A 17,457-nucleotide genomic window follows, 5' to 3' on the forward strand; every position below is an offset into this window, starting at 1 on the left:
TAGAACTACAAACATTCGGCATCATAAGTAATCTGCACTTAGGTGCCATCTGTCAATAAAGAGTGAACTACTAGCATCTAATAGTGACACTGCAAGAGGAGCCTGATCGCGCTCCCCGGTACTCTAGGGGTTAATTAAAAAAAGTTATAGCAGTACAGTAGTTTGATCAAGCTAATTAATCACTTACTGACATTTTACTTTTCTTCTTTTACCTTTTTCACATATACCATCATCTCATGTATTTTTTCTGTCCTTCTAGATTGTGTAGGATGTCAGGACCACCAGCTAAAAAACGATCTAGTTCAGCTGAAAAGGATGTTAGAGAATTTCAAAAATACTGGACAGAAAAGTTTGGTGTGATTAAGAAAGACAACAAAGCCTTATGTGTTTTCTGTTCTGAAACTGTTGTTTGTAGAACATCTTCTGTAACAAGGCATTTTGTAAGTGTTCATAAGAACATAAGCAATAAAACCGAAGAGGAACAAAGAGAATTAATTTCTCGTGAACTCAGCAAAACAAAAAAACAGCCTGATAATTTTATGAACTTCATCTCAGGCAGGTCCAGTTTCAACTTAGTTGCTGCTAGTTTTGAAGTTTCAAAAGTCATTGCCCAACATGGAAAACCACTCAGTGATGGACAGTATATTAAAGAAGCTTGGCTAGAATGTGCACCTTTCCTTTTTGATGATTTCTCAGAAAAAGAAAAGATTATTCAGCGCATTAAAGATTTGTCTGTGAGCAGGAAAACAGTTAAGGATAGGATACTTAAGTTGGCGAGTAATACTGCTGAACAGTTAACAAAAGATTTGTCTTCATGTCAATTTTTTTCTATTTGTATTGATGAAAGTATAGACATTACATCGTCATCTAGGCTGGCCATTTTTTCTCGACTTTGTAAAGGTGATGAAATATGTGAAGAGATGGTTGCCCTTCTAACTCTACCTGAGCGTACTACTGGGGCTGAAATATGTAAAGCAGTTACGAACGAATTCTCTTCTCGACAAATTGACATTTCAAAAATAGTGTCTGTCACCACTGATGGTGCTCCTTGCATGACTGATGAGAAGGCAGGTTTTGTAAATCTGTTTGCAAAAGAAGTTGGTCATACACTGATAGGTTTTCATTGCATCATACACGAGGAGGCTTTATGTGCAAAAGCTGGCCTGAAGGAACTGCAGGAAGTGATGCAAACAGTTACCAAAGTTGTTAATTACATTTCTGCTCGGGCTTTAAATAAAAGACAATTTCAAGTATTACTGAATGAGGTAGAATCTGTGTATAAAGGACTGAAAATGTACAACAACATTCGATGGCTTAGCCGGGGTTTGGTTCTAAAACGATTCGTTGAATGCTTAAACGAGATAACGCTCTTCTTGAATAACCAACATGTTTCTTACCAAGAATTGTCTGATGCCACGTGGGTTTCTAAACTGATGTTCTTTGCAGATTTTTGTGAACATTTGAATGACTTAAGTGTTAAATTACAAGGAACCGGCAAGACACTTGATGTTATATGTGGTTACATAAAGGCTTTTGAAAAGAAACTGGAAGTCTTTAAGAGGGATGTGGATGGTGAGAGATTTAGATATTTCCCAAATCTCAAGAGGCACATCAAAGACCTCCCAAAAGATGACAGAACAGACTGTCAAAGCCTTCAAAAGCTGTTTTTAAACATCATCGAGTCAACTATTGAGCAGCTCTTCTCAACATTTGCGAAATTCAGAGAGCTGGAAGAGACAGCAAAATTCATGAGGTTTCCAGACAGCATGAAACTGGAGGAACTAAACTTAAAAATGTTTTCATGGATAGACATGGCTGACTTTGAAATGCAGTTGATTGAATTTCAGAGTAGCTCAATTTGGAAGCAGAAGTTTATTGACCTTAGAGTTGACTTGGAAAACATTGAAAAAAATCGATTAGAGACAGGAGTGCCAGAGAGAAGTGTCGAAAATGAACTATTGAGGACTTGGAATGCCATTCCAGAAATTTTTTTCTGTTTAAAAAACTTGGCGACAGCGTTACTCTCCATGTTTTCATCCACATACGCTTGTGAATCTTTGTTCTCAGTGATGAATTTTGTTAAGTCTCGTAATAGGAGTAGCCTGACGGATGAAAGTAGTAGCTCGTGCATATCTCTGAAGGTCACGAAATATAAACCTGATGTAAAATCTCTGTCATCAGTGATGCAGCAGCAAAAGTCCCACTGATAGCCGAAACCGGTTTGGCTCAGTGGATAGAGCATCAGCCTGCGGACTGAAAGGTCCCAGGTTCGATTCCGGTCAAGGGCATGTACCTGGGTTGCGGGCACATCCCCAGTGGGGAGTATGCAGGAGGCGGCTGATCGATGTTTCTCTCTCATCGATGTTTCTGATTCTCTATCTCTCTCCCTTCCTCTCTGTAAGGAATCAATAAAATATATTGAAAAAAAAAAAAAAAAGTCCCACTGATAATATCAAACAGGGTCATAAAGTTTTCTGTCGGACTAGCAGTGTACATGTATACATTAAAAAATAAATGCATTTTTCATCATATGCTGTGTTTTTGTCGCTCGAATGAGTTTTATTATTTCTTCAAGGTTCTTCACATACGTACACCTTAAGAGATATCAAGTAGGCGTAACATGTTCTCAAAAAATTAGGGTTGGCACGCAGAAATTTGAGTCAGAGATTTTGCTGGTTTTGGCACGCACTCACAAAAAGGTTGCCCACCCCTGCTCTAGGGCAGCAGTTCTCAACCTGTGGGTTGTGACCCCTTTGGGGGTTGGAACACCCTTTCACAGGGGTCGCCTAAGACCATCGGATAACACATTTTCGATGATCTTAGGAACTGAGACACTGCTCCTCTATCCGTCTCCAGGCGGGTCCACCCACATGCAGATATGCCGACATTCAGATACACCCACATACGAGTACCCGGAGTGATGACATCGCGCCAACCCCATCTCATACACCCCGTACAAATACAGCTGTATGTGACAGGGTTGGTGCCATAATGTACTTATGCGGACCAGTCACATGTGTAGAGAGCAGCTACTGTGTAGAAAGCAGCTGTTTTGTTGAAAGCAGCAGTATTGGAGGTAAAACGACACTTCATGAATTATAATTACTGGGTTAATGTAAAATCATATACTGTAAAATCAAGTACTGCAAAGAAAAATATCTGTATCATGGGAACTTAATCTGGATGCTGATCGGTCTTTTTACATTCAGCTGTGGTTGCTGTGAATACTGCCCCCTTGTGATAGTAACAGGTATGTAAAAAAAACAAAACAGAATGGTAAATTATAGGATACAGGATACTTTAATGAACTGTATTGACTGAACTATGCCATGTATCATCTTTTGTGTCATTAAAGCTGTTGTTATATATTATTTTCATTAGCAAACCATCCCATGACAATGGATCGTGTAGAGAAGAATATTAAGAAAAGAAAATATAGTGAGGATTTTTTACAGTATGGTTTTACCTCAATAATTACAGCAGGAATTGAGAAACCGCAATGTGTTATTTGTTGTAAAGTTCTATCAGCCGAATCTATGGAGCTGAACAAACTAAAACGCCATTTTGATAGCAAGCATCTAAGCTTTGCCGGCAAGGATACCAACTATTTTAGAAGCAAAGCTGATGGACTCAAGAAAGCCAGATTTGACACTGGTGGCAGGTGCCACAAACAAAACGTAGCAGCCGTTGAAGCTTCATATTTGGTGGCACTCAGAATCGCCAGAGCTATGAAACCTCACACCATTGCTGAGGATTTACTATTGCCAGCGGCCAAAGACATTGTTCGAGTTATGATCGGAGATGAATTTGTTACAAAATTGAGTGCAGTTTCCTTGTCTAATGACACTGTCCGCAGAAGAATAGATGACATGTCTGCTGATATTCTTGATCAGGTAATCCAGGAAATTAAATCTGCTCCACTTCCAATATTTAGTATCCAGCTTGATGAATCTACAGACGTTGCAAACTGTTCACAGTTACTGGTTTACGTGAGGTATATTAATGATGGCGACTTTAAAGATGAGTTTCTTTTTTGCAAACCTCTTGAAACAACAACTACTGCACGTGATGTATTTGACACAGTTGATTCATTTCTGAAAGAGCATAAGATCACTTGGGAAAAGGTTTGTGGTGTTTGCACAGATGGTGCTCCAGCTATGCTAGGATGTCGATCTGGATTTCAACGTTTGGTACTGAATGAGTCACCAAAAGTCATCGGAACTCACTGTATGATTCATTGGCAAATATTGGCAACGAAGACGCTGCCACAAGAGTTACAAGAAGTAATGGAAAGTGTAATAAGTTGTGTCAATTTTGTAAAGGCGAGCACTTCAAACAGTCCACTGTTTTCGCAACTGTGCAACGAGTTGGATGCGCCGAACAATGCTCTGCTATTTCACACTGAAGTGAGATGGTTGTCAAGAGGAAAAATTTTAAAACGTGTTTTTGAGCTTCGTGATGAACTCAAAACATTTTTTAATCAGAAAGCAAGACCACAGTTCGAAGCACTTTTCAGCAATAAAAGTGAACTGCAGAAAATAGCTTACTTGGTTGACATCTTTGCCATCTTGAATGAGTTAAATTTATCACTGCAAGGACCAAATGCAACATGCCTCGATTTGTCTGAAAAGATCCGATCATTCCAAATGAAACTTCAGCTTTGGCAAAAAAAATTGGATAAAAATAACATTTACATGTTGCCTACCTTATCTGCTTTCTTTGAGGAACATGACATTGAACTAGACAAAAGGATTACGATGATAATTTCTGTGAAAGAACACTTGCACATGCTTGCAGACGAAATTTCATTGTACTTTCCAAATCTGCCTGACACCCCATTCGCACTTGCCAGAAGCCCATTCACAGTCAAAGTTGAAGATGTTCCTGAGACAGCACAAGAGGAGTTCATTGAACTTATTAACAACGATGCAGCGAGAACTGATTTCTCTACAATGCCAGTTACAAAATTCTGGATCAAGTGTTTGCAGTCATATCCTGTTCTGTCTGAGACTGTGTTGCGCCTTCTTCTTCCATTTCCAACAACATATCTTTGTGAAACAGGATTTTCCAGCTTGTTGGTTATCAAGTCTAAATACAGAAGTAGACTTGTTGTGGAAGATGTTCTTCGTTGTGCTCTTGCAAAGACTGCCCCGAGAATTTCTGATCTGGTGAGAAAGGAGCAATCTCAACCTTCGCACTGACGTTGGCTTTTTACGCATACTGTCGCAAAATGTGGTATTGTAGTTTACTGTTGTTAAGACTGTTACCTGTGCTACACCATGCTTCAAGACAAAATTTCATTTACTTGTAATTAGAAATAAATATTTAACAATATATAATTACATATTGTTTTTCCGATTAATCACTATGCTTTAATTATGTTTAATTTGTGACAATGAAAATGCTTCCTGCATATCAGATATTTACATTACGATTCATAACAGTAGCAAAATTACAATTATGAAGTAGTAACGAAAATAATTTTATGGTGGGGGGTCACCACAACATGAACTATATTAAAGGGTCACAGCATTAGGAAGGTTGAGAACCACTGCTCTAGGGGTTGAAGGGTCATTGCTCTAGGTAAGAACAGAAGAGGCTCCCTCATTCATAGATTGTGTGAATTATGCTAAGGTCAAGGCAAAGGCTGAGCAGTTAGCTGAGCCAGGCCTGCTTCTCAATTGGTTGAATCTTCACAGTAATACTATTGGGTAAGGGGAGGTTTATAAAGGAGGGGCTGGGGCACTGCAGAGAGACATTCTGTGTTGGGCTGTGCTTGGGGCCCCTATGATGTCCAGCACTGGGCTCTGACCTCTCATGAGGACACTGTGCCTCCTGGGACCTTTGACACCCAGGGGTCTAGGGGCCCCAGCTCCAGGGAGGTGTTGCAGCTGTAACTGTTTGCCACACCTGGTGGCCCTGTGTCCCTGCCTGCAGCTCCTTTAGTAGCACTCCTTGGGCTTTCTGCTGTTTCCCTCCAGAGCAGTTGTGACCATGGCCGAGAGCATGACGGTGCCGGCGCACCACTACTACATATACACTGAGTTCCTGGCCATTGCACAGCACTTCAAGCAGAAGCCCAACGAGCACATGATCACCTGGATCCTGTGGGTGTGTGACCAAGGCGGCTTGGCCCTGGCCCTGAATTCCCAGGAGCTGGCACTGCTGGGTGACCTGACCAGCAACACCATCTTCAACTGCCTCTACAAGTGTTTGCGGGGCAGCCGCAAGGCACTACTCACCTGGCCACTGCAGGCCTGGCTCCAGCGCTGGCAATCCTTCCTGCACTTGGAGGTCACCGAGATGCCCTTCGGGTCCTGGACCACCATGTAGCAGTGCATCCAGCTGGCGCACCAGCTGAGCATACTGGAGTGGATCTACCGTGAGCCTGCATCTGAGCAGGCACCATGGCCTACACCTGAGGACATGCCCTTCACACAGGGCCGCCGTGGGCGCCTGCTGGCACTGGCCAGGTCCTCCAAGATGCAGCTGTCGCTGGTCGGCCTGCCATTCAAGAGCATGACAGTGCTGGAGGTGATGATGGAGGTCCAGGGCAGAGACCAGCTCAGGGACCACCTGAGCTGGCTCCTGAGCCATGACATGTCCAAGGAGAGGGTGGACAAGCAGTCCACCAAGGTCCTCCTGGACCTGTACGTCAAGGAAGCCACACGTAGCCGCAGCCTCCCAGCCTACATGCTGGAGGAGGAGCAGCCCCTGCCTCCACCCTACTCCATCAGGGCCTGTGGGTAGGAGCCCGTGGCTCCTTAACTGCCTCTGGGCCCTATCTAGGAGCCCTAGTTTCCAGGGCAGGGAGATGCAGAGTCCCCTGAGGGACCGCCCACCTGTTTTCTTTTTAAGATGTAAGAGTTGAGTATATATATATATATATAGAGAGAGAGAGAGAGAGAGAGAGAGAGAGAGAGAGAGAGAAACATCGATGATGAAAATCATTGATTGGTTGCCTCCTGCATGCCCCCTACTGGGGATCCAGCCTGCAAGCCCGGCATGTGCCCTTGATCAGAATCGAACCAGGGACCCTTCGGTCCACAGGCTGTATTCACTGAGCCAAACTGGCTAAGGCTGACCTTGAGTTTTTTACGGGCAGGCCACCCTCACCTAGTTTTGAGGAGCCCAGAAGAATAAGGTGTCCTTGCCCCAGTAGCTACCTCATGGGTGTCACTGGCTGGCCACAGTGGTTCTGTAGAGAACCCAGCAGGCCTCTTACATGTCAGCTGAAATAGCATGTTGGGTGGGCACCCCTCGGGCCCCCAAAGCACTACAGGCCCAGCGGGGAGACCCCATGGCCTACAACATTAAGTTTGCACTGTTTTTGTTACTTGTTAATGCATTGTTTTAATACTTGAAGCATATACAGCACTTTGGTTTTAAGCACACTCTTCTCTGTTGTCTTGACTTTTCTCTTAAGACTATTTTGTTTGTAACGCCTTTCCCTTCTGAAGCCAGCCTGCTGTTTGCTCACCTGGGGAAGGGACTGCCAGGCCAGTCCCAGTGTCTCTAGCTGCATGTGTGGTTTCTGGCCAGCGTCTGGGTTAAATGTTGGGACCAGGAATCCCGCTGAGGGTGGGGAGTGAGGGCTTAAATAGTGAGCATCACTGCATATGAACTGTGGTGCTTGACGCGGCCCCCCTGCAAAGCCATTTCCAGAACCCTCATGGGGCAGGGTTCTGGACACGCCTGTCTCCATGGGCCCTACTTAGAGAGCTATGCTCCGTCAAGCCCTGGGAGCCGCCCCCAGCAGCAGGGCAGGGAAACCTAAGGACTCAGGCCTTCCCTGGGTGAGAAGTAAGAAGCTGTGTCCCTCCCAGGACCAAGTACAGAGGGCATCTGGGTGTGGCTGCCTCGCTTCTAAGGCCTGTTCTAAGACGACGGGTGTGATGGGGTGACAAGGCTACCTTCAGAGTCCAGGGCATGGTCCCCTGCCCACAGTGCTGGGAATTGGGTAGACCCGGCTTTCTCCTCTCGGTCTAGGGGGCTCTGCACCCTGTTTTCCCCCGTTGGAAGGTCCTGGTAGCTGGGATCGACTTCTAGCCACAACCTCTCCCCCCACCCCACCTCCAGTTCTCCAACTCTCCCATTTGTAATGGCACTGAGTGAGTGGCTGCCTGCTACACACCAACACCCCCGCCCCCAGTGCTCTGATCTGGGGTGTTCACACACTTGAGCCTGATGCCTGGCTGGTGGGAAGGGCAGTGGCTGCAGGAACGTAAGTGCTGTCTGGGTCCTAGATCCACTGGGCCCACCAGCCACGTGTGGCCGTGAGCCATTGAGATGTGGCTGGGACCTGAATCTTACATTTTATTCAAATGGCCGGATGGCAGTCCTGAGAACGGTCCAGCCGCACCTAACTCTGCTGGTCCTGGGAGGTTCATTTCAGAGGTGCTACGGTCTGAGTCTTGACGCGCCCTGAGATGGGAGCACAGAGGCCAGCGGCTTCCCGAATCACACAGCCTCAGGCTTGGTACTGAGCAGCCTTGGGGCCGGGCTTAGCTCTCCAGATAGAAGACGGGCCTGACCCCACCCCAGGAGCTTAGAGGGCTGGAGGTGCCGCTTGTCCCCTGGGTACCGAGGCTAAGAAAGCTCAGCCTTGTTTCTCACACCACATGTGCCGTACCTACTAATGCCATCCCGACAGAACCACTACATGCCATCATGCAGGTAGAGAAACGCATCAGCACGCCCCTAGAGGCACCCGCACACACCAATACAGATTGCACGTGTGCATAGGGGCCTGTCAAACATGCAGATATGTGCCATCACATGCAAAATGTTCAAATCTCTACACATGAACTGCATGTGTGCACAAGCCATGTACGTGTGTGCACACAACCACTTGTGACTGCCAAGCCTGGGAGCCCGGTGTGTCCGTTTCTCCCCCACCTCCCTCCCCACGCACAGGCGCACACAGAAGTCACGGAAGCTGGTACAGCGGGTGAGCACACATGTTGGGGTCCAGGGTCAGCAGTGGGGAGGGGGTGCCCGGTTTCGCGGCTCACACGGGGTCTCCCCAGGCCCGCAGGCAGCCGGGTCTCCAGGCCAGCAAGCCCAGCCCTATGCAGAGCGCCGCCAGCATGGCCACAGCCCCAGCCAACAGGGGCACGATGGTGGCTGCAGGGAGAACAGGAGGGGTGAGTCTCAGGACTTGAACCCTCCTATTCCCACCCCAACACCAAGGGCCTCACCCGTGGGAGTGGGAGTCTCATGGGTGCCGTGGCAGGGGACCCCGTGAGCTGGAGGCCGGGCCGGGGCGGTCAGCTGGTGGAAGCGGCCTAGTGGGCAGGGGGCTGGACACCCGGGGAGGCTGAGGCTCAGGGGCAGGCCGGTGGAGTCGTTGCGGTAGAAGAGGGAGATGGTGACGTTCCTGCAGAGAGAGCAGGCGTGGCAGCAAGGCTCCTCACCTCCCCTGCCACTGACCTCAAATCTACAAGCATCTGAATGGAGGAGCTGGGCTCCTGGCCACCCGTCAACCTCCTGATGGCCTCCCTGGCCAACTCCCCCTCCAGGCCGGTGCCTGCCACCATCCCTCCTCTGGAGAGCTCTGCCCGCCCGTTCCCAGGCGCCATCCCTCCTCACCCTGCATCTTCATCGTTGTCGTCGAGGTCCCCCAGGCTCCTCCGGAACTCGAAGCCCAGGCAGGCAGCATAGGGCGGGGTGTGCCCGTCGTAGAGGCCCAGGGCCCCCTGGAGGGCCAGCAGGGTGCTGTCGTGCTGCCGGCAGATCAGGGCTGAGCCGGCTCCTCTCTCCTCCCCTGACGACCTCTTTCCCTGCGCTCTAGGCTCCTGCATCCAGCTGCCTCCCAGACGTCCCCAGGCCCCTTAGGAACCCAGCCCCCAAAGCTGCTCACCCTGAAGGCAGTCCCACCCGGTACAGGGAATCATTTAATAAAGATTAGTCAAATGGCCCTGCCGGCGTGGCTCAGTGGTTGAGCGTCGATCTGTGAACCACGCAGTCGAGGTTCAATTCCCAGTCAGGACACATGCCCAGGCTGTGGGCTTGATCACCAGTGTGGGGCCTGCAGGAGGCAGCCGATCAATGATTCTCTCTCATCATTGATGTTTCTATCCCTCCCTCTTACTTCCTCTCTGAAATCAATAAAAATGTATTTTTTTAAAAAAAAAACATTGGTCATGGCCCTAACCAGTTTGGCTCAGTGGATAGAGCGTCGGCCTGCGGACTCAAGGGTCCCAGGTTCAATTCCAGTCAAGGGCATGTACCTTGGTTGCAGGCACATCCCCAGTTAGGGGGTGTGCAGGAGACAGCTGATCGATGTTTCTCTCTCATCGATGTTTCTGACTCTATCCCTCTCCCTTCCTCTCTATAAAAAATCAATAAAATATATTTTTAAAAAACCAAAACAAACATTGGTCATGGACGCAAAACATGATTGGGCAGCTCAATTCAACAGCCTGTCCTCCTAGAGGAGCTGAATTCTTTCTCAGAACACCATCTCCTCCCTCCTTCCAGACGCTATACCTCTAGTGATATGTCTGCAGCTATGAGTTACCCACTGGCTCTTCCTCACCCCAGCGGCCACCCCCCTCATCCCTGTGCCCTTGCCGCCTCCCTTGCCAAAGACTCACAGCCGAGTACATCACCATCTTGAGGGGCAGCCCCAGGCGCTGGACCCGAGAGAAGTTAGCAAGGATGGCATCCAGCAGGATCCCTGAGGGGGCAAGACCAGGGTGCTGAGAACCCCCAGAGGGAAGTGCCCACCCTCCCCCACCCCAAACCTCACCCCCTGTCAGCTGGGCCTTCTCTGCTGCCCGGGGTGGGCCCACGTGGGCCCCAATATCCAAAGCCGAGATCTGGGCTAGTGTCTTCAGGACATCCGGGGAGGCCCAGGACGGGAGGGGGAGACCGTGGGCTCGCTGGGGAGAGACAGGGAGAGAGGACAATGTGACCGGATGTCCTGAGCTCTTCGTGGTCCCCTCGCCCTCCCAATGTCGGTACTTGTTCCTGCGATCCTCTCTCCGCCCCCATCAGAACCCTGCTCAGCTGGGGCTGGCCAGGTCAGGAAGTGGTGGCTTGGGCAGCAGCGATTATTTACATTAATCACCATCACCCCACAGTCCAGCAGCTCTTCCCTGAGAGCCTTGGGGCCAGAGGTGTTTCAGAATTCAGCCATTTGGGATTTTGGCCCCGTTCCAGGCTGCCAGTACCACATACCTCCTAGCATCCCGTAGGGTCTGGGCAGCCCCCCAATCACACACATTGCTAGTCCCACCGTGCGGTTGGGAACATTCCCAGCAAGTGGGGGAAGCCCAGCCTATGAAGAGCATCAGGCCGTGCCAGGGGCGCTGGGTTGGGGCGCTCTTTGGACGATAGAACCACAAAGAGGAATTGCAAACACGTAGCCTCGGGCCTGAGCGCCGGCACATGGCGTGGATTAACCCATTTCGATCTTCACAGCAACCCCAGGTGGTGGTCCCTCGGTGTCCCCAGCCCCATGGTGCACATGGAGAAACTGAGGCCCTAAGGCAGCGGTTCTCAACCTGTGGGTCGCGACCCCTTTGGGGGTCGAACGACCCTTTCACAGGGGTCGCCTAAGACCATCGGAAAACACATATATCATTACCTATTGTTTTTGTGATGAATCACTATGCTTTAATGATGTTCAATTTGTCACAATGAAATTGGGGGTCACCACAACATGAGGAACTGTATGAAAGGGTCGCGGCGTTAGGGAGGTTGAGAACCGCTGCCCTAAGGGTTAAGGGACTGGCCTGCGGGAGCATGGCTGTTGAGCTGCAAAGCTGGGATTTGAACTCAGCTTGCCTTAGCCACCTGACTGGGCGGAACCTCACCTGGCACATCAGTGTGTCCAGAACCTTCCACGCCCTGCGGAGCGGCTCCCCAACCAGGGACAGCCCTGTGCAGTTCTCCAGGTGAGCCAGGAAGTCCTGGTTGGACAGGGCCAGGTGAGTGCGGAGGACCGCCGCGCCCGCTCCCCGCCCCGTCCCGCCCGCCCGGCTCACCGTCCAGCCCTCCAGCGCCGTCTGGTACTCGGCGGCCTCCGTGGCCTCCCGCAGCAGCTCGTGGTATCGGGGACAACTGCGCATGGGGAACCTCAGCAGCTGGGGGAAACTGAGGCTCAGAGAGGACAGCAGCACGACTGGGGGTGGGGGAGTCGGGGCTGTGGCCCGTCTCTCCCAGGCCTGGCTGCCCAGCAGGGGGACAGGGCTCACCCGTCCGGACCGCTCTGCCCCAGGAGCTCCTGCTGCTCCGACTCGGGCTCCCGGGAGCCGCCCGCCAAGCCCTGTACCTCCTCTCCTCCGGGCCTCTGCCTCTCTCCGTGCCGCCCACCCCCGGCCCTGCCCACACCCCCTGACCTTGTCCTCAGTGACCGGCACCGTGTGCACAGGAATGGGCCTCCAGGCGGCCTCAGGGCGCCCCGGGCCGGCCTCGGGGAACAGCCCCGCGAGGTTGGCCTGAGCGCTCTCCAGGGTCCGGTCGAAGTCCGTGCTGCGGACATACACCTGGGGTGGGAGGGGCGGGCGAGGGGGCGACGGTCACAAGGGACCCACAGTCGGGGTCAGAGGTTAGCTGCAAAGCTTTGGATTCACTTTGGAGTTGAAAGGGGTCAGGCGTCAAAACGTCAGGTCCGATTGGAATGTCTGAGCTTCAGGGTTGGAAGCTGGAATCAGAGGTCCATGGCAGGAGCAGCCGGGTTGGAGGTCAGAGATGGGGTGGGTGTGTAGGATTAAGGGGTCGGCTGAGTCATCGAAAGTCAAAAAGGAAGATCAGAATGGATGCTGGCTGGAAGCTGGAGGTCAAGATTAGGAGAGCGGGATGGAGGACATGGGGTCAGAGTTCAGTACATATCAGAGGTCAGGGGTCAGGAGGAACGATCCTAATTAGGGGATGTCAGACGACAGAAGAGGAGATAGGAAAGGAAAGATTTGGTGAAGGGCAGAGGTCAAAGGTTTGAGGTCAGGAGGGCAAGTTGATTCCGTGAAGGTTAAAGACAGACTCGGTCAAGTTTTGGAGTGCGAGGGTGGAGGTCAGAAGGTCTGGCTGGTGCTGGCGAGAGCGAGAAGACAGAGGTGAAGGCCAGAAAATAAAGCTGGAATTGATGGAGGTCAGGGGTCAGAGGTCCAGGTGTGACTCAGATTGGGATGAGGTCAGAAGCGGACGCTTCGAGATCAGAGATCAGACACAGGAGCAGATCAAATTGATGGGGATCAAAGGCCAGAGGTGGAGGCCCAAGGAGAGCATGGGAGTCAGCAGGGGGCAGAGGTGGGAGGTCAGGGGGCCAGGTGAAGGTCGACATGGCAGTACCTCCTCCCGCCGGTACTCGGGGCTCAGAAAGTCCTCATAGCGGCTCCTCAGGAAGCGGCCCAGCTCCAGCTGCTGGCGGACGCCCTCCTGGGGACAGAGCAGGCTCAGCAGACCCCTCCCCGCCCGGCCTCACCACTCAAACCCACCCCCAGCTCCTCACCGAGGTCAGCTGGCCCAGGCCTCGCGGCCACAGCATGGACACGGCCTCCTTGTGTGGGTCGGTGGGGTAGGAGGCCAGCGGGGCCCGGTCCCCATGGCGGAACACCTGGGGAGGGGACCCACCCGGTCAGGGCCGGCCTGGGGGAGGGGAGGGGAGGGGCCCGGCCGGGGTGGGGGCGCCTCACCACAGCCACGAACACCAGGGGTCCTTCCACCAGGGCCTGGGGCAGGAGCAGCAGCAGGAGCAGGAGAGGTCCGATGGCGTGGCCCCGGAACCCTGACCCGGCCATGTCCACGCAGCCAGACGCTGAGCTCAGCCGGCCGTCTGTGCCACAGCCCCACCTGCCCATTACCTCCCAGCACCGCACGAGAGCAGGTCCCAGCACGTTCCCCAGCCACCGGCTCCCCCGGGCCTTTGCCAGCCTCGGGATTAACCCGTGGACTAATCCATTTCATCGTCATCACAACCCCAGGAGGTGCTAGTATGATTATCCCCAGCCCCCGTTGTGCAGATGGGGAAACTGAGGCACGGGAGGGTTAAGTAACTTGACTGAAGGAATACAGCTGAGTGGCAGGCAAAGCTGGGATTGGAACCCAGGTGCCTGTAAGCTGGGCCCAGGAGCAAGGAGACCCCCGTTCAGGTCGCCCGTTCTGGTCATGCGTCTCTTAGGGGTTTTTGTAAAATAGAAAGTCCACTTGCCTTCAGGGGCTCTTCCTGTCTGCTCTGTGTACGGCTCGCCCTGTGGGATGCCTCACTTCCTGGAATTTTCCGGTTGGCGCTCTGACGCGTAGGTTCCCAGCCGAGCCTGGCCTTGCCAGCGGCTGTGCTGAGGGAACCCGCTGGGGACACTGAATTGGCAAGTGCTGATCGCTGCTTCGAGGGGAAAAGCATCATGGCATTTACACCTATGTGCAGGGCGTCCCACAAACGTATCCCACTGGAACAGCTGATCGCTCCGTGCGGACAATTTGTAATGATTTTGAAATGTGTTTTAATAACCACTGCCTTTAGAACTCTTCAAAGTGGTTGTATACATTTTGGGGTGACACCATATATATATATTTGATGTAGATGTAGAGATATATAGATATAGATAATATAGATAGAGATAGAGATAGAGATAGAGCCCTAGCTGATTTGGCTCAGTGGGTACAGCATTTATGGGCCTGCAGACTGAAGGGTCCCAGGTTCGATTCCAGTCAAGGGCATATGCCTGGTTGCAGGCTCAATCCCCAGTAAGGGGCTTGCAGAGGCAGCTGATCAATGATTCTCATCATTAATGTTTCTATCTCTCTTACTCTCTCCATTCCTCTCTGAAATTGATAAAAACATATTTTTTAAAAGATATAGATATATAAATACAGATACAGATACAGATGTAGATATGGAGATAGAGATAGAGATAGAGATAGAGATAGAGATAGAGATAGAGATAGAGATAGAGATGATACAGATAGAGATAGAGATAGAGATAGAGATATATAGATAGATGTGGATGTGATTGTGGATGTGGACATGGACGTGGACATAGACGTAGATGTAGGTGTAGATGTGGATATATCTCCACAAATGCCCTGACAGCGCCATGGCATTCATTCGGGGCTTGGAAATAGCTTTGTGAGCAGACGGATTCGCAGACGCGGGCCCGTGGGTAGGAGGTGGACTGCCCAGGTTTCTCCCTCCTCTGTGTTTCCGGTCACCTGGAGGTCCGTTCTAAGGGCATGAGGGACACAAAGAGAGTTAGGTGTCTGCAAAACAGCAGGAGGAGGCAGAGTGGAAGTCGGCGGCGATGACCGGGGAGGAAGAGGGGCTGTGGGAGCCGCGGCTCGTCCCTGTGGCCAGAGCTGAGGAAGCCGCCGCCACGGCTGGTTTCTGCCCTTGTGACGGCCGCTCCAGCCCCTAAACGCCACCGGGCTCTGAAGTCCAGCCCAGGCCTCTGTGGCACCTCCCGACCTGCGATCTGCGTCTGGCAGACACGCTGGAGAAAGCAGCATGGCCCCTCACTGCTCAGGCCACAGCGCCTGCCGGACCCACAGCGCCTGCCGGACCCACAGCGCCTACCGCCTGCCGGACCCACAGCGCCTACTGCCTACCGGACCCAAAGCTCCTCCTGCGCCCACAGCTCCTCCCAGACCTACAGCTCCTCCTGCGCCCACAGCTCCTCCCGCGCCCACAGCTACTCCCGGGCCCACAGCTCCTCCCGCGCCCACAGCTCCTCCCGTGCCCACAGCCCCTCCTGTGCCCACAGCTCCTCCTCCTGTGCCCGCCCTTGGCCTGCCCCCCTCAGCCCTCTGTGGCTCCCCAGCCCCCTCCAGTGAATTGGGACAAAGTCCTCAGTGTGGTGTTGGGTTTGGACTCCCTTATCTCAAATGTCCTGGTCCCAAGCTCAGCTACCCCATGGGGCATTTTATTTTCAATATTCTTGCTTGATATCAGAGAGGAAGGGAGAGGGAGAGAGAGATAGAAGCATCAATGATGAGAGTCATTGACCCGCTGCCTCCTGCACACCCCACACCGGGGATCGAGCCCGCAATCCCGGGCGTGTGCTCTTGACCGGGAATCAAACCGCGACCTCCGGGTTCATAGGTTGACACTCAACCACTGAGCCACACCGGCCGGGCCCCCATAGGACATTCCTGGCCCCCAGGCCTCTGCCCCAGTGTCCCCTCTACCCAGAATGCCCTTCCCTATCACCACGGCTACCATTCTGGTCTCCTGGACAACCCCCTCAGATTCCGGTGACTGGCTGGCCTCCCCTCTCTGACACAGAGGCCCAAGAGCAGCAGAGGGAGAAGGAGGTCAAGTGACCTTGCCCAGAGGGCTCATGGCCATGAACTTTCAAGAAGTGAGGGCGGGTCAGGTGGGACAGGGAGGGCGGGCAGGGGCAGGGGCAGGAGGGGCTGGGTCCTGACCTCCCCCTCCCCTTCTCCCGTCCCCACAGAACGTGACACTGGCCATCGCCGTGTTCACCATCCTGGCCTCCATCTACTTTTTCAACAAGGTGAGTGCGGGGAGGAGGCGGCGGGTGGGCGGCTCTGTCAGCGGTCCCCGTGCCAGTGTCCTGGCCTCCCCTCTCCCACATCCCTGCATGTCTGTGTCTTCTCCCCTCTTAGGCTCAGCGATGAGGAAGCGAAGAAACAGGGCAGCTTAATCCAAGAGCCCGGCCTCTGCCCCGACCATGACTCTGGCCTCTGAGACTTAATAAATGAATCAGCATAGCCAGCTCTGTGCCAACACTGCGGGGGACTCTGTCCCAGGGCCAGGCCTCTGGGTCTGAGGGAAGAGGGAATGAGGGAGGAAGGGCTGGGGGCCTGGACACCTGGGTCTGAGGGAAGAGGGGCTGGGGACCTGAACTCCTGGGTCTGAGGGAGGAGGGGCTGGGGACCTGGACCCCTGGGTCTGAGGGAGGATGGGCTGGGGCCTGGAGTCCTGGGTCTGAGGGAGGAGGGGCTGGGGGCCTGGACCCCTGGGTCTGAGGGAAGAGGGGCTGGGGCCTGGAGTCCTGGGTATGAGGGAGGAGGGGCTGGGGACCTGGACTCCTGGGTCTGAGGGAGGAGGGGCTGGGGGCCTGGAGTCCTGGGTCTGAGGGAGGAGGAGCTGGGGGTCTGGACTCCTGGGTCTGAGGGAGGAGGGGCTGGGGGCCTGGAGACCTGGGTCTGAGGGAGGAGGGGCTGGGGGCCTGGAGTCCTGGGTCTGAGGGAGGAGGGGCTGGGGGCCTGGAGTCCTGGGTCTGAGGGAGGAGGGGCTGGGGGCCTGGACTCCTGGGTCTGAGGGAGGAGGGGCTGGGGGCCTGGACTCCTGGGTCTGAGGGAGGAGGGGCTGGGGGCCTGGAGTCCTGGGTCTGAGGGAGGAGGGGCTGGGAGCCTGGACCCCTGGGTCTGAGGGAAGAGGGGCTGGGGGCCTGGACCCCTGGGTCTGAGGGAGGAGGGGCTGGGGGCCTGGAGTCCTGGGTCTGAGGGAGGAGGGGCGGGGGGCCTGGACTCCTGGGTCTGAGGGAGGAG

The 17,457-nt window shown here is 52.8% G+C and overlaps 1 protein-coding gene, 1 non-coding gene and 1 pseudogene across 2 annotated transcripts; 2 read left to right on the forward strand and 1 right to left on the reverse strand.

The window, feature by feature from the left end:
- The first annotated feature begins 5,451 nt into the window (after nucleotides 1–5,451).
- On the forward strand, nucleotides 5,452–7,413 carry LOC118649265 (annotated as a pseudogene).
- On the forward strand, nucleotides 5,780–5,869 carry LOC118649318. Its single transcript, XR_004965599.1, has one exon. It is a non-coding gene; the product is annotated as a small nucleolar RNA SNORD88 (small nucleolar RNA).
- A 1,494-nt stretch (nucleotides 7,414–8,907) lies between the features above and the next one.
- Nucleotides 8,908–13,745, reverse strand: ACP4 (acid phosphatase 4). The gene is made up of 11 exons (XM_036296155.1): nucleotides 13,641–13,745; nucleotides 13,457–13,561; nucleotides 13,297–13,383; nucleotides 12,348–12,494; nucleotides 11,994–12,092; nucleotides 11,823–11,918; nucleotides 10,754–10,886; nucleotides 10,599–10,681; nucleotides 9,592–9,725; nucleotides 9,201–9,379; nucleotides 8,908–9,126 (listed from the first exon to the last, which is right to left on the reverse strand). Exons 1-11 carry the CDS (start codon nucleotides 13,743–13,745, stop codon nucleotides 9,011–9,013), a joined length of 1,284 nt encoding a protein of 427 aa, XP_036152048.1. The 3' UTR covers nucleotides 8,908–9,010.
- Between the last annotated feature and the right edge of the window lie 3,712 nt (nucleotides 13,746–17,457).

This window comes from Myotis myotis, unplaced genomic scaffold, assembly GCF_014108235.1.
Source record: "Myotis myotis isolate mMyoMyo1 unplaced genomic scaffold, mMyoMyo1.p scaffold_m19_p_28, whole genome shotgun sequence".
In the NCBI taxonomy this organism is placed as follows: Eukaryota; Metazoa; Chordata; class Mammalia; order Chiroptera; family Vespertilionidae; genus Myotis; species Myotis myotis.

Bases quoted from the DNA above. Each gene is read 5' to 3' on its own strand.
- ACP4 (XM_036296155.1), bottom strand. From the start codon at position 13,745: ATGGCCGGGTCAGGGTTCCGGGGCCACGCCATCGGACCTCTCCTGCTC. The intron at 13,384-13,456 runs GTGAGGAGCTGG...CTCTGTCCCCAG, and splicing joins GCCTGGGCCAGCTGACCTCG to GAGGGCGTCCGCCAGCAGCT. The intron at 9,726-10,598 runs GTGAGTCTTTGG...ATCTGCCGGCAG, and splicing joins AGATGGTGATGTACTCGGCT to CACGACAGCACCCTGCTGGC.